Raw genomic sequence first — 14,401 nt, 5'->3', positions numbered from 1 at the left:
AATACTAACTAATAGTATCTATTTAGTAACTAATAGAGTGCAAACAATTAATCCGTGAAACACTTATTACTAAATAGTACAAAGTAGTGCTAATTAAACAATAGAAAACAATGGAATCTGCATGAAATTGTGCTATTTAGTATAACTAAAGTTTCATGGTTATATTGTTTGCACTCTAGTCACTATCACTTAACCAGAACATTCATCATACAAAGACAAACACACAAGAGACCATTTGTGTCTTTTGTTTAATAAATGTTCTGGTTGAGTGATAGCAACTATTAGTCACTAAATAGATACTATTAGTTAGTATTTAGTTTGATTTTACTGCAGGATTTAATTGCATCCGCTCTATAAATCAGCTGAATTAATGAATCTCTTCACCAGCCTACAATGATGACAGGCAAACACTGCCCGTCATGTGCTATCAACCAGAAAGTATTCTATAGCTGGGTATCAATCAGCTGAATGAATCTCATTACCAGCCTACGATAACAGGCAAACACTGCCCGTCATTTGCTATCAACCAGAAATTATTCTATAGCTGGGTATCAATATTGTTTCGGCTAACGATTGGTGGCACATGAGCATTCGTCCACTCAACGTTGTTAGGGGGAAGGTTGGTGTAGGAGCAGAGGAGAAACGCTTCTTTCTTTTGGAATTGAACTTCCTGGGTTGTCCGGGACTCAAAATATTTTTTCGCCGATTGCAGCTAAAAATAAGGAAGTCAGTAAATCCGATAAAGTTTCGCTAATGTGGCAGTGCGCAGTTTTTCAAGGAGTTGTACGACGTGATTTGGTTATAAACTGATTGGGTTGGCTTGCATAAAACACGTTTTCTTACCACACACTCTTGAATTTTCGGCAATGCGACACAGCTAGTCCAAGACTCTCAGACGTGAAAGGGATCTTGGGGCAGCCCCTCCCCCCTCTCTCTCCATGTATTGTGACCGATACTGACCTTGAACTTCGTTCACCGGGTAGTGTTGTCTTGGACTTTGTTGTCGATTGGACTTTGACCTTCAAATTTAGTCACCACCTAGTGTTTTAAAGTGTTTTTGTTGATATTATTCCTGGATGCTGAGAATGAATACGGGACACAAGATATACCGTGCGCGACAGGTGGCATCGAATGCGGGACACGTACGGGTTTCCAAAATGGACACAAAAAACGGGAACTTTGGGGATTCGCGCCTTCAAAGTCTGTCTTCCCTGTATGTGAGTTGACTTTGATGAAATCTCTCCGACAATAAACAACGAAGGAGTATTTGTCAAAGTGAGTACAGAGGACCGGAAGTAGAATTATTCAACCGGATCAAACTCGTCTACAGTACTAAATTTTATATCTTGCAAGTGAATATTTTTATCTTCAAAATTTTCAAAGCTCTCTAAATTTAAGTAAACCACGAGTTATTTCGTTTTTAAATGAGTTCTTCTTTTTTTTGTTCATAAGGAATATATATTTTTTGATTTTCTGAAATTAATATTTTGATCTAAAAATATTCTCACTTCTGGTAATTTTCCAAGAATAAAAACAGCCCTCAAACGTCTCCTCGAAAGTGAAAGCGAATCTACTTGTAAGCGCTTTCTGCTCAAAACAACTTTGTTTTCGAAAGAATATCCACATATTGGGATTAATTGGTTCCATAAAACTCGAAACGTAGTGGTGAAGGAAATAAATCTGTAGAAAATGAGCGAAGAAGAAAGAGAAGGCCTCTTTTCTCGGTGCCCAAGACCAAATCTTTATGGCAACTATAATAACGGAGCGCATGAAGTCTCGTTGAATTCCCTTGGAGGCGAAAGAATCAGAACACAAAGGTAGGCACCTAAACAAAAGACTGAAATTCCTTTTAACTTGGGTCAATTTGGAGTAGTATTTATTATAAGAGAACTCTTCATAGTCATAGTATAACCGGTTGTTCTTCGGAAGTCATTTATATCAAGTCGTGTGGAGAAAATCTTTGCTGTTGAAGAATTAAACTGTTTGAGAAAATTCATTTCGCTTTCTGAATGTTTTTTATTCTATTAATTGCAATGTAAATACAGTTATAATCCAGTATCCGGAGCTTTGTATTATCTAGGATAATGTTGCTATTAGAGCCCTATATTCATGGTACTGAGCCTAAATGATGCGTGTTTTTTAAAGTCAGTCTCCGTGGCCAGCGAAGGATATATTTTCGCTTACTTTCTCCTCATCAAATTTTGAACAGTCTATTAAGCGAGTAAAATTTTGCATTTAATGACGGTGCCAAAAATCAAGAAAATTAGGAAACATGAACTGATCTCTCTAATGAGCACTGAAAGATTGTACTCATTTTTTGAGCTGAGGGTCATATACTGTTGCGTGACACACGTGACCTATATGTTTATCTCATTGAAATTCAGTCACTCCGTCACACTACTGTCACGCATGTGTTTGTATATATCGATCATTTCAACAGGTCTCTGAGTGACACACCACTTAAATCCATAAAACTGAGTCCTTTATTGGAACTTTCAGTTTCGACCCTGCCCCTATCTGATGAGAGGGTGAGCATTTCAACAGCTCTCAGGGAGGAGGGGGGGGGGGGTGGGGGGGGGGGGAGTGAAATCTCTTCCCCGCCCTCCGGTGGGATCCCGCCCCCTAATCAACAAAGTCCCCCTGATTGTTAATTAAGAGGCCTTTAAGTTTGAAATATAATTTTGCTTTTTTCAGGTCATGTTTTTTTAAAACAGACATAATATTAAGCATTGTTACACGATTAGCCTATGGATTACTACCATGTTGGCCAAGCAGCGCAACCAAGTGCACAGGCATTCTATCAATCTTTCTGGTCATTTTACAGCTGGCGGCTTTTGGAGAGTACATCTACTGCATTATTGCTTACTGGCTCAAGCCTGGAACGAATACTCCACATATTCCTATACTTACAATGGTTATAGAACTTGGACTCTTTTCATCCGGGATTGTGTCATTCTCGTTGGCATGTCGCTTCTTCTACGCCAACAATCAACTCTTCCAGCGGTCGGAATCAAAAATTATCCCGTACGTGGAGTTCCCACTTGAGGAATCTTATGGTCCTAAACCAATAGATTGGCTCGTTGGAAATGTCTGTCTTCTCGTTGGATTTTTAGATATCGCATTTATTATTTTTGTCGACATGGAATATAACTCCTATTTCGATTTTTATGGTATCCATGACTTCAGCTTGAAACCGACGGTTTCATTGGCTGAAAAGATCGTTTACCACCTCTACGTTGCGGTATTCACTTGGGGGTTGGTATGTGCCGTGGTTTCTTGTTGTATTTTTTACATTTTGACTCGCGATATCGTTCGCCGGGTCGAAGCAACCGAAGAGTACATAATAGAGCATGCAAACTGCTTGGCAGAAGCAAAGAAAGCTCACGAAGACCTTCTCGAATACAGCGAAAAACTGATCCAAATGATCGAGAAATGGTTCACAGCGCACAACATATTTTTCTTCTGTATTACCCTTTGTATGATTTTCAAGTGGTTTGAGTTTACTAACGATAACAGTAAGTTTAGTCATCATCACATTCTCTGGGCCTCGGAGATCCTGGCTTCTTTTCTCATCGCCTTTAAGTTTTGCTTCCCGTTCTTCTCGGCAAGTCGTGCAACTGCGCGATTCAAGAAGATGTACTACAATATCAACAAGAAAAAACTCTTTGAAGACATTCATGAAATGGCGCGATTTCTTGAGTATGCAGAGAGATGCAATTTCGGATTCGTGGTCTTCGGTGTAAAGATAACAACCAATATGGCCTTTATCACCATAGTTACCACATTTGCCGGGATTTTTAAATCTCTTGCCGATTGAGCCCACGTACCATCTCTTGAACCGCCACCCGGCTAGCTTAGTTGGTAAGAGCTTCAGTCTTCAGTCTGTTGTGCGGGAGGTAGTGTGGCTCAAGTCACGACCGGACTAACACTCATGGACTTAAAATAACTGAGGATAAGCTGCAATTATAATTGTAGTTATATTTGCAAATGGTTAGACCTTCACGTGGCTCGGAAGACCACGAGGACCACGAATCGATCGTCAAGTACTGTCAAGTGTTATAATCTATAAACAAAATTAATTTAATGGCGGCCATCTTATCAGGGTGCCGGCAAACAGACAAAGATGATGGAAAATGATATAGAGTTTCACGTGTTTTTCCTTTCTATTATGGGTAAAGGTGATCGATGTGCCGTCTTAAGGTGGCTCCATATAGTTTTTGTACGCTCACGCGCCAGGTTGTGCAAGAGCATGCACAGCACCAGAAATTGAAGTATTTTTATTTTGATGACATCACGAAAAGTCGGTGGCATGCGTTATTTAAAATAAAAATATAAAAAAATTCGAAAACTACGTGGTCAAATATCTATAAATTTCTACAGCTTTTTCTTCGTAGAATAAAAAGGCGACTGACAATTAAAAAAAAATTGGACTAACAGAAATTTTTTTATCTTGAAAAATCGATATTTCTTTAATATTGGTTTTTGTAGTCACGATTTTAATAAAACGCTGTCATATAATAGGTAACAAAACAAACTTTCCTATTGCACAATCTAAAAAAGATTGACCACGGGAAACTCGAGATTTTAATTTTTTTAATGGCAAAAAGGGCCTGTTTTGTGGCTGACGTGTTGCTGCTATGGTAACTATTCACGTGATCATTTTCACGAAAAATGAATTCTAAACTCATAGTCTTTAATATGGTTAGCGTAACACATATCAAGATATAGATCTGTACGTATTTGCTTTAAAATAATTTCTAGTTCTATTACTCTAAACCCCGATATGAAGCCACCTTAATTCATTTTTGTAGAGTATTCTCTTGTGGTGAGTTGCTAACATTACTGTAACGAAGCTTTATTTGCCCCTGAAGGCCCCAAAATACCCCGTGATCCAAGATGGCCGCCGTATCGTCGAAGTGGTCCATTAATTTCAGGGGCGTTTAAACTTGTGGTCAATGCGCATGCCCAGCTTATGAACTTAATATTTTTTATTATTGTTTACGACCTCTTGTATATATTATATATATATATCTCCAGCCGGCGCAAACATTACAGAAGTATAATCGAGCTAGATCTGCATCGTCAACTCGTTTGTTTGTTGTTGCTGGCATATTAAGCGTTTTCACTCACGTGAGAAGGCAGCCATAAACAATAGAAACTTTCTGCACAGTATTTGCATAAAAATAGAGTTCAATTCCCGGATGATAGAAAATGTATTGTTTTCGTACCCCATTATGGCCGCTGTGACATCACGTGAAAACGCTCATTCCGAGACGTATATATCGCTTCCGGGCTTTAAACGAGAAGAGACTGGAACCGAAAGCAACGCCTATTATAATAAGCTGAATAATCTCTTTTATTTTTTTTATTTTTATTATTTCTTCAAGATATTTTGACATTTACTTATATTACTCCGTTTTTCAGCCACGCACGCCATTGGCGACGTTTTTATGGCGAGATCATCAAGGCGGCTATAATTTTCAGACTGAATGTCCCTCACTATGACGTCACGCTATTGAAAAATTAATTTTTTTCAGTTTATTCAAAAAAGGAGTTTACATTCAAAATTTTCATATGAATATTAATAAAATTGTAAAAAATTTTCGTGAAGATTGGCCATCCAGAGATTGTATGGATTTTTGAATCTTACAACTCTTAAATAAAGAAATAAAATCAAACAACTGGTTTCTCTACAGCGTGACGTCACATAAAAAGTAGACATCCTAACTGAATTTTTTTTGAATATATTAGGATATTATTTTTAGTTACTTTTAATAATATAACTCCTGCCGACTTAAAACTAATAATATATTAAGCAAAAATAATTAGGACAAGTTGGTTTTGAAATTCACATTTTATCTTCTGAATATGAGGTACTAACGGAAAAATATAAAGAAAAAAATTAATTTGCAATGATATTTATAAAAAGAAGATGCATGCTGTAATTATTTTCACTAGTCATATGTATTTATTAAATAAGATTTTTGATATGAAGAAATCGTAGTATTATTTTGGTGTTAGAGAAACAGTTTCTTTGCTAGCCTCGTTTTGAAACAACGTGTTTTGAACGGGCTCGGCTACGTGTATTCGAAATTCTCTCTCCATGGAGATTCTTCATCACCTGATAACAGCCTTCAAAATGATCGCGTTTTCACGCCTCAAAAACACGACCAATTCTCACCCAGATACGTATCTCCGAACATCAGCTGTTGCACTTTTATGGACGCCCAAAATTTTGTCTTCAAGTTTTCATTTTGGGGCTAAAATTTGCTCGCAAAAGATGTTCGATTGCTGAAATTTGTTTCTTGGATCGGAAAATTATGGGCTATCTGTATGATTGGAGGGGGGTTAAGTGTATTGGAGCAATGTTCGATGAAAACTCCAACAGATTCAAACCTTTATGAAAATCCACAAGTACCTCAAACAAAACTCGACATCAAAAGTTGGAAACTCGAAAAGATGAGCCCTACTAAGGCTAAACCTTTTGAAAAACACCCTGGAAAGGTAATTCATTGAGCATTTCGGCTCATTACCGACTTGATTGCGATCTCAAGCATTTTGAAGAAATTTTGTTGACTTGATACGCCACAAGTCATTTCCACTCGCTTTAACTCGAGCTTTGGAGGGATTTTATCCGGTTTTCGTCTTATCGAATCCTAGTAGTAGCTCGTTGGAAGTTTATTTGGTATTTTTTCGTGATTTTTGGAGGCTTTTGTTAGGATTTTATTGTAATTTTATTCGAAATTTTGGTAATTTTCTTCATTTCTTTTTTCAAGATGGCGGCAGGGATCACGTGAGAAAGGGACGCTGGTTTGGGAGTGACGTAACAATATGGTAAGGAGAATCTAAAGAGAGATTTTGGGTGATTTTTATTTCAATTTAAATAGTAAATTTAGGCCAAATTTTTGCACTTCCAAACATTTTACATCAATTTTTTTTAAATACTATCCAAATTTCATTTTCCCCCTAATATTTCATTTGATAACTTTTTCCCTAAATATTTACGAGAATTTTTTTCTGAAATTAAACATCATTCTAGATTTATAGATTTTGTGAAATAATTAGATAACAATGTAGGAGTAAAAAGTTTTAAAGCAAGTCGAAAGCGCTTTAATTTGGTTTTTCAATGTATTTTACGAAAAAAATAATTTGTTTGAAATTTATCAAAATATAAAAAAAGCTTTATTTGCAAATTTTCATATGATATTGATTATTTGAGAAAATTATCGTTAGAAGACCTAAAAAATGTCTTTGGATATTATTGAAATCGTATTAATTTATTATTTTATTGATTTTCCAGGTCGCGATCAAAGATGTATTTCTCCTAACATTGGGTTTTGTTTACAAACTACGGTCTTCATTAGCCCGGTCCCCATGTGTAATACACAGCACCCCCCTCTTGGGGGAATTGCTCGTGGCGCGTGAATTATACTCGTTCGATAAGAGAGCAAGCAAAACCACAGCAATAACTCCAAGAAACTACCATGGAAAAAAGGATCGAGCTTGAAAGCCGTAACAAATCTCCAGGAGAGGTAAGGATAAGTCCCCAAGCTTCACCATAGGCCGCCAAACATGGCAATCGCGATTAATTTTCAACCTCTACATGGATATTTTCTGCAAAGTTTGAAGGTTCTTGCTCTTTCTGCCTCAAGTAACCCCATGTGCTTTCCTCTTCCACCAGATAGAGGAGCTTATACTGGACAACTGCCGTTCTACGGTGATTGTTGGACTCACAGACGAATTCGTTAAGCTTGAAATATTATCTATGATAAACGTTGGGCTTACTAGTTTGAAAAATTTTCCAAATCTTCCCAACTTACGAAAGGTAAGGCTTAAATGACACTACAATGGTTGTTGTCTTCAAAAATATGCAAAAACAACTCATGTTTTTTGTCGTTTCTGTTGCAGCTTGAGCTCAGCGATAACAGAATTTCTTCAGGCTTACAGAATCTAACTGGATCTCCAAAATTAACTCATTTAAGTCTTAGTGGAAACAAAATAAAAGACCTAAAAACGCTGGAACCTTTGGTAAGTAGTCTTTGATCACTAATCATATTTTCATTCCTGGTCTAGATATTTTCATAAAATACGAGTTATTAGCTCGGGAAATGAATAATATACCCTCTACTAAAGCCCTACTTCTCTTCTTTTTCAGGAGAAACTAAAAAATCTTAAAAGTTTAGATCTTTTTAACTGCGAAGTCACCAGTGTCGAAGATTATAAGAATAAAGTTTTTGAAATGATTCCATCACTTCGGAACCTCGATGGATGCGACAGGTAAGAGATTTTTGTCCGAATTAACATCTCAATAGACTGTCTTAAACGAAAAAAAAAAGCTAAATATACCAATGCTAAGGTCTGTGAAACCAAATAATAAATAAAAAGACGATAATTTTTAAGTATTTGAATGACAATTGAGATGTATTTTACAGGGAAGGGAACGAAGCAGAAGAGACAGATTCTACTGGAGATGAAGAAGGAGACGAAGGTAAGCCTGTTTAACCCTAAAAACCTCCGAAATTCTAAACTCTAAGGAGACCATATTTACCTCAACATCTGGAAAACAGTATTCTCCTATGGATTTGAGTTTAGAATTTCTTTCCGAGGTAAAAATTTCGACATATGAGTTAATATTACCGGTAGCATTTAATCTTCAAGACCGCGTTGTATGTCATTATTCCAATATTTGTTGCGTCTTTTAAGTTTTAGCTTAGAAGAATGCGATAGTATTCTTTTGCTTCGGGGAAAAAGGTTTCTGGTTATAGAGACTTCATTATTTCAGACTCGAAGACTAAGATCTTCGACATTTTGGGCCTTCAGCTTACATAATTAGATCACACGGCTATTTTTCTCCAAAAAGCTAACATTCCCGCCGAAATTTCCTAACCATAATTTTTCTCCCCCAAGAGCTAAATCTCTCCCAGATTTGACAAAAAACCTGTAGTTTATCCTTAAGTATTCGTATATTGCTTTGATTTCGTTTTCGATTCAAAGTGTTTGTTTAATAGGGTCAAAAATGAGTTTGATCGTGGTTCGTAAATTGCCTCCATCAGCAGCGCGCGAAAACTTTGAAATTGTGAACAATAGATTCGGCAACCACACGTGATAATAAAATTAGTTGGTCTAATAATTCGGTATTAAAATATATTTTTTTAAGATATCTTTTTGGGGGTCTGCAATTAAACACCACTTGTGATCAAATTCGTCTTTTTGATTAATGATCTTAAATTTCATCTTCATTTTAGAATCTTGGAATTTTCATAAATTTGCATTTTTGTCTACTCACTACATTTAGGTTAATTTTTAAATCCATCTCATGAGAAAACCATTTGTCTCCTATTTTATGAGGGCTTTTTCCTGGGTTTCCAGCCTCTGCAAAACCTGCATAATAAATTCCATATTTTTTTATATCTTTTAGTAGTCATGTGCTGATTTAGATCAGCCCAAAGGTTGTTTCAGGGTTTGATCTGTGAGTTAGCCATGCGCTGACTTAGTTCAGCCTAGAGGTTGTTTCAGGGTTTGATCTGTGAGTTAGCCATGCCCTGACTTAGATCAGCCCAGAGGTTGTTTCAGGGTTTGATCTGTGAGTTAGCCATGCCCTGACTTAGATCAGCCCAGAGGTTGTTTCAGGGTTTGATCTGTGAGTTAGCCATGCCCTGACTTAGATCAGCCCAGAGGTTGTTTCAGGGTTTGATCTGTGAGTTAGCCATGCGCTGACTTAGTTCAGCCTAGAGGTTGTTTCAGGGTTCATATTTAGGGTACATCTTATCTGTCTGCTTTGATTTATTCATTAATATTAACAAAAGTCCATTCCTTCCAAAAATTGAATTTACCAGCCTTAATAAAATACTGATATATGCCTTCGTAGAACATATGAGGGATGGTGCATATATTATAGAAGAAAGCGCAGGCTTAAAATCAGTATACATAAGTATTTCAAGCGCACTACTCTAATTTCCTAGCAGGAAATAGTATTTTTAGGAATGAAGTGTGTAATGTTGATCTACTCTGTTGTAGATGAAGATGAGAATGATGATGTCAATGATGAAGATGAAGACGATGATGATGGTAAGCTGTTAAATTATAACAACTATAGCCTTCTGTACAGGGTTCAAAGCAGCTGCTGGCTTTAACGGGCAAGTCCTGGCACCTTTGCCTGTGATTTTCTAGCAAAAAACACCAAAATTAAATAAAGAAAAATAGCTATTCTGATAGATAAATTATAACGACTATTTATTATCATAATGTTTTACCCTCAAAAGCAGTCTGTTTTGTAGGCACAAAGAGTCAAAACATTCAATAATTTCTGTTTTTATTAAGAAAATTGAAATTAGCCAGCCAAAAAAAAAAAAAAACGTGCAAATTTCAGCATTTTCTGGAAAATTATTTTGTACCCTGTCTGTAGACCTCATTGGCCTTGTACTGCAAAACCCACAGAAATTGTGTTTTTGTTAGAAAAATACTACGATGGCTCCACCCACACACATCCTTATTTAGGTTTTAAAACATACAAATTGTTGTCAACATTCCTTATTGGTGGTTTGATAAAAGAGCATATGAGAGCAAACTAGGAGTTTTTAAGCCAGCATCCTAAAATAGGCTCTTTGCAGCTCAGTAATCACATGCTGATTAATTTGCTGAGAATAAATAAATGAACATCTTGATTCCCATGGGTGAAATAAACTGGTGAGCAAACAAACTTTCTACGACGCTCATTAGGCCATATTTTTCATAGTCTTATTTATTATTATTAAGAGAGAATTCTTTTCGTATTCAATCAGTGAGTGCCAAAAACTATTTTCTTGAAGAAAGGCTGTTGTACAAGGCTTAAATCTTGTCATTCAGAAAGTTTAACTTGTTTGAAAGTGGAGATGGCAATGAAAGTGGAATCAAAGTGTTAACCCAAAGCAACAATTATATTCGAAAATCGTAAATTAGTGTCACTGTAGACTTAGAACTTAAATAGTCATTTTTTAAATTGTAAATAGGAATTTTTTAATTGTTATGCAGGGCCCCTATGGATACCAGCTATGCTGAATGGGCCAACCTGTTGAAATCTATCTAACCTGTTTTGAGAGATCGTAATAAAACTACATTTCGTAACACAACTGGTTACACATTGTTTCATTCAGTTCTTTATGAGTAGCTCAAAACAATTACCAATTTAAAATAAATAAAAAATTTTGCTCACCAGTACAGACACGTGACCATTAACTGCAAAGGGCCTATTTCATAGTGTCTTTTAAGTCGGCATCCAATGTCTTAGTTTAAACAATTCAATTCAAAATAGCCACTTTATCAGTAAAAAGGTCTAATGCTAATATGCACTTCATTTCTTTCAGATGATGAAGATGACGATGACGACGATGATGATGAAGAAGAAGATGGGGTATCAAGTGAAGGTGATGATGATGATGATGATGGAGTCGTAGAAGTAGAAGGTAAGATTCACCTCAGCCATAACTAACTTCTTTCTTTTTTTATTATTTTATTTTATTTTTATTTTTTATAACTAACTTCTTTGCTTTCAAGAGCTTTTATCAGGTTTTGAAATGATAAAAGATCATGAAGTAGCTAGAAACTCCTGGCAGGGTTATTGATAAAGTTTTGAAATGATAAAAGATCATGGATTGTCCACTTACCAAAGCATTCTTTGATCTCGGAATATTGAGGCCAAACAAAAAAATGAATGTGTTTCCTGTTGCATGAGAAAAATAATTAGTGTTGGTAGGCCAGATTTTTGTTTGGAAATGAGCTTTGAGAACCCTATAGTGCATTTGGAAATGAAAACTATTTGGGCGGCAAGAATCACCAAGAAAATTGGGGTCAGTCGTGCAACACGAAACACACTTATTATTTGTTTGGTCTTATCAAAACCCTGCTTTTTTTTGTTCTGATTCATATTCCAAGGGCACTTTCCGTTACGACGAACCAACCAATCCAAGCGGCCAGTTCTCGAATGGTACTTGCAGTTCTCATTGGTTTTGAGGCCTTGACTAACCAGTTCTAAAGAACTGATGCATACCAATTTAGATCTGGCCGCTCGGACTGGTAGATTAGGCCTAATGGAAAGTGCTCTAAGAGTAAGCAAATTTGAAGCAATACTCCTATACCTTTTACTCGTTCATTTCATTATTATTATCTCTATTGGTCAATAATGATCGATTGCTCCACATTAGACAATCTTTCAGGGCTTGAAATAAACTTGAAAATAAACAGGGATAACTGTAGACAAGAGAACCAATTAAAATGTAGAATGAATACAATGCATTCCAACTTTGGGTAGTCAAGCCAATCAGAAACCTAGAATGCAAAAAATCGTAATTAGGCCATTGTCATTTTCTCGTGGGATAAATAGAAATGTCAGGAGGCTATTGTTTTCTGCTGCTTTTGGATTGGCTCCACTACCCTAAGTGGGAATGTATTTTTTTTAATTCTACAATTTGATTGGTTCTTTCTGTCTTAGTGGCCCCAGTTATAGTAGTTGCACTGTAAATTGGCATTGATAATGTCAGACAAGCAGATTCTAGTCGTATATTGAGACAGAGTTGGAATGACTATTAAGTCTATTTATCTTTAATCTCCAGGGGGAGATGATGATGACGATGAGGAAGACGAAGATGAGGATGAAGATGGTGAAGAGGAAACACCCGGTTTAGCATATTTACAGAAGGAAAATCTAAATGTAAGTATTTTTTTACAGTAGCACTCTGTACTCACATATGATTACAAGTTGAGCCCAGGGGTGGAAACCATAACCATGTCAGTGAAAGGGGAACAAAAATAAATAATAATAATAATGGGATGAACAGTGGTTTCCACAGAGTAGCTCTTCTTACACTGAATTCCAATTGGAATTTAGACATTAATTTTCGTGGAGGAAGGAAAACCAGAGAACCTGGAAAGTCCTTGCAGCACAGTAAAGAACCAACAAACAACTCCACTCACATACAACTTCGAGCCAGGTGGGACTCAAAAGAACTAAGAGAAAACCCACAGTATAGGAGAGAAGTACACATCAAACCAACTCAATTCACGTATGGTGCTCACAGGCCTCAAACCAATAACCCAATGAAAGACGAAGTGCCAACAGCATACACCACCCATGCTGCTCATTGTGTTTGATATTAGCCATTCACTACACTAGTGCTTCTCAGTTGTTTCCAGTGCCCACCAACATTAGTCATACATATGCAATAGTTATTTGATTTGATTTTATTTAAACCTACTTGCAAGAAGATTGTTATACGAGAATAGAACATTAGTAATTTAGTGAGAAAGGAATACATTAAAAGACAAAAGAAAAAGTTCAGCTTCAGTGATCTTTTGTTTTTTAATATAATTCCTATCTCACTAAATCACTAATGTTCTATTTTCGTATGACAACGTTCTTGCAAGTAGGTGTAGCTATATTTACATATAGTAGAGTTTACAGTTTTCATTAGACCTGATGATGTTGTCCAGATGACAGCCAAATGTTGTCTTTTATAACTAGTTTTCTTACTAAATAGTTATTTTCTCACTTTTTTTCTTCTTTTTTTTCAAAGGATGAAGATGATGAAGAAGAGGAAGATTTCGACCCAGATGAGGTAGAAGAAGAAGAGGATGAAGATGAAATCGAAGAAGAAGTTGAGGAAGACGAAGACCCCACAAAACAGACAGCGAGAGGAGAAAAAAGAAAGAGGGAAGATGAAGATGAGGATGATTAGTAAAGAAAACCTCCCGTTAAAATGATCAGTTGTACAGTTACTTGGTACACGGGGGGATTTGTACATTTCAGGTTGTCAAAGCAACTTGGTATTATTCACAGCATATTTCTCTCTGTTGTACCCGGAGCTCATTTAGAATTCCGAATCCCTTGTCAGAGTTCCATTGTAAGGCAAGAAAACACTGCTCGAAAAAGAGTTTCTTGCGCTGTTAAACGTTAGCTTTACTTTATAACTAGCACCAGAATGTAAAGTCTTAATTCTCCTTACTGAACTTCACCTTTTTACTCCAGATTTTTTTAGGAGAATTGAGACCTTCATCAGGGATGAAATGCAGTTGTGTAGATAGACTTCGAAATTAGGAAAAAATACCTGTTTACACCTAATTATTCCACACACCACATAAAACAATTGAGTGTAACTAACAAACATGTCATGTCATTTCATACTGTTTTGAACTTTACAATAAATAAGTTGCTATAACACCATGATTGGTAGTGGGCTCCTGCTTTTTTATTATTTAACAATATTATCTGTCAAAAGCTAAGTAAATATTTACCAATGCATGAATCTTTAAGCGGCAAGGTAAATATTCCCCATATTCAATAAGAATGAGGAGAGTAATGAAAATTATTCTTTTGGTATAATTTTAGACTTGAATATCAGAGAAAGCATGAAATTCAGCATAAAAAAAC

The 14,401-nt window shown here is 36.2% G+C and overlaps 2 protein-coding genes across 2 annotated transcripts; both read left to right on the top strand.

Moving 5' to 3' along the window:
- The first annotated feature begins 1,544 nt into the window (after nt 1-1,544).
- On the top strand, nt 1,545-4,137 carry LOC116288185 (uncharacterized). The gene is made up of 2 exons (XM_031694938.2): nt 1,545-1,817; nt 2,695-4,137. The coding sequence occupies exons 1-2, from the start codon at nt 1,690-1,692 to the stop codon at nt 3,815-3,817; spliced, it is 1,251 nt and encodes a 416-aa protein (XP_031550798.2). The 5' UTR covers nt 1,545-1,689; the 3' UTR covers nt 3,818-4,137.
- Nucleotides 4,138-6,076: 1,939 nt separating this feature from the next.
- Nucleotides 6,077-14,194, top strand: LOC116288169 (acidic leucine-rich nuclear phosphoprotein 32 family member A). The gene is made up of 11 exons (XM_031694920.2): nt 6,077-6,504; nt 6,777-6,834; nt 7,301-7,532; nt 7,682-7,825; nt 7,909-8,028; nt 8,156-8,277; nt 8,433-8,488; nt 10,018-10,068; nt 11,343-11,441; nt 12,588-12,685; nt 13,548-14,194. Exons 3-11 carry the CDS (start codon nt 7,485-7,487, stop codon nt 13,707-13,709), a joined length of 900 nt encoding a protein of 299 aa, XP_031550780.2. The 5' UTR covers nt 6,077-6,504; nt 6,777-6,834; nt 7,301-7,484; the 3' UTR covers nt 13,710-14,194.
- The last annotated feature ends 207 nt before the right edge of the window (nt 14,195-14,401 follow it).

This window comes from Actinia tenebrosa, unplaced genomic scaffold (genome assembly GCF_029948245.1).
Source record: "Actinia tenebrosa isolate PJP-AT-01 unplaced genomic scaffold, QUT_ActTen_1.0 PGA_scaffold11__36_contigs__length_13525064, whole genome shotgun sequence".
NCBI lineage: Eukaryota > Metazoa > Cnidaria > Anthozoa > Actiniaria > Actiniidae > Actinia > Actinia tenebrosa.
Note: the sequence above shows the minus strand (reverse complement) of the source record. Positions and strands in the feature narration are given on the sequence as shown.

Excerpts from the sequence above, each read along its gene's own strand:
- LOC116288169 (XM_031694920.2), top strand. The coding sequence starts at position 7,485 with ATGGAAAAAAGGATCGAGCTTGAAAGCCGTAACAAATCTCCAGGAGAG. Across the intron at positions 7,826-7,908 it reads ATCTTCCCAACTTACGAAAG|CTTGAGCTCAGCGATAACAG; the intron begins GTAAGGCTTAAA and ends TTTCTGTTGCAG. Across the intron at positions 11,442-12,587 it reads TGGAGTCGTAGAAGTAGAAG|GGGGAGATGATGATGACGAT; the intron begins GTAAGATTCACC and ends TTTAATCTCCAG.
- LOC116288185 (XM_031694938.2), top strand. The coding sequence starts at position 1,690 with ATGAGCGAAGAAGAAAGAGAAGGCCTCTTTTCTCGGTGCCCAAGACCA. Across the intron at positions 1,818-2,694 it reads GAAAGAATCAGAACACAAAG|GTCATGTTTTTTTAAAACAG; the intron begins GTAGGCACCTAA and ends TGCTTTTTTCAG.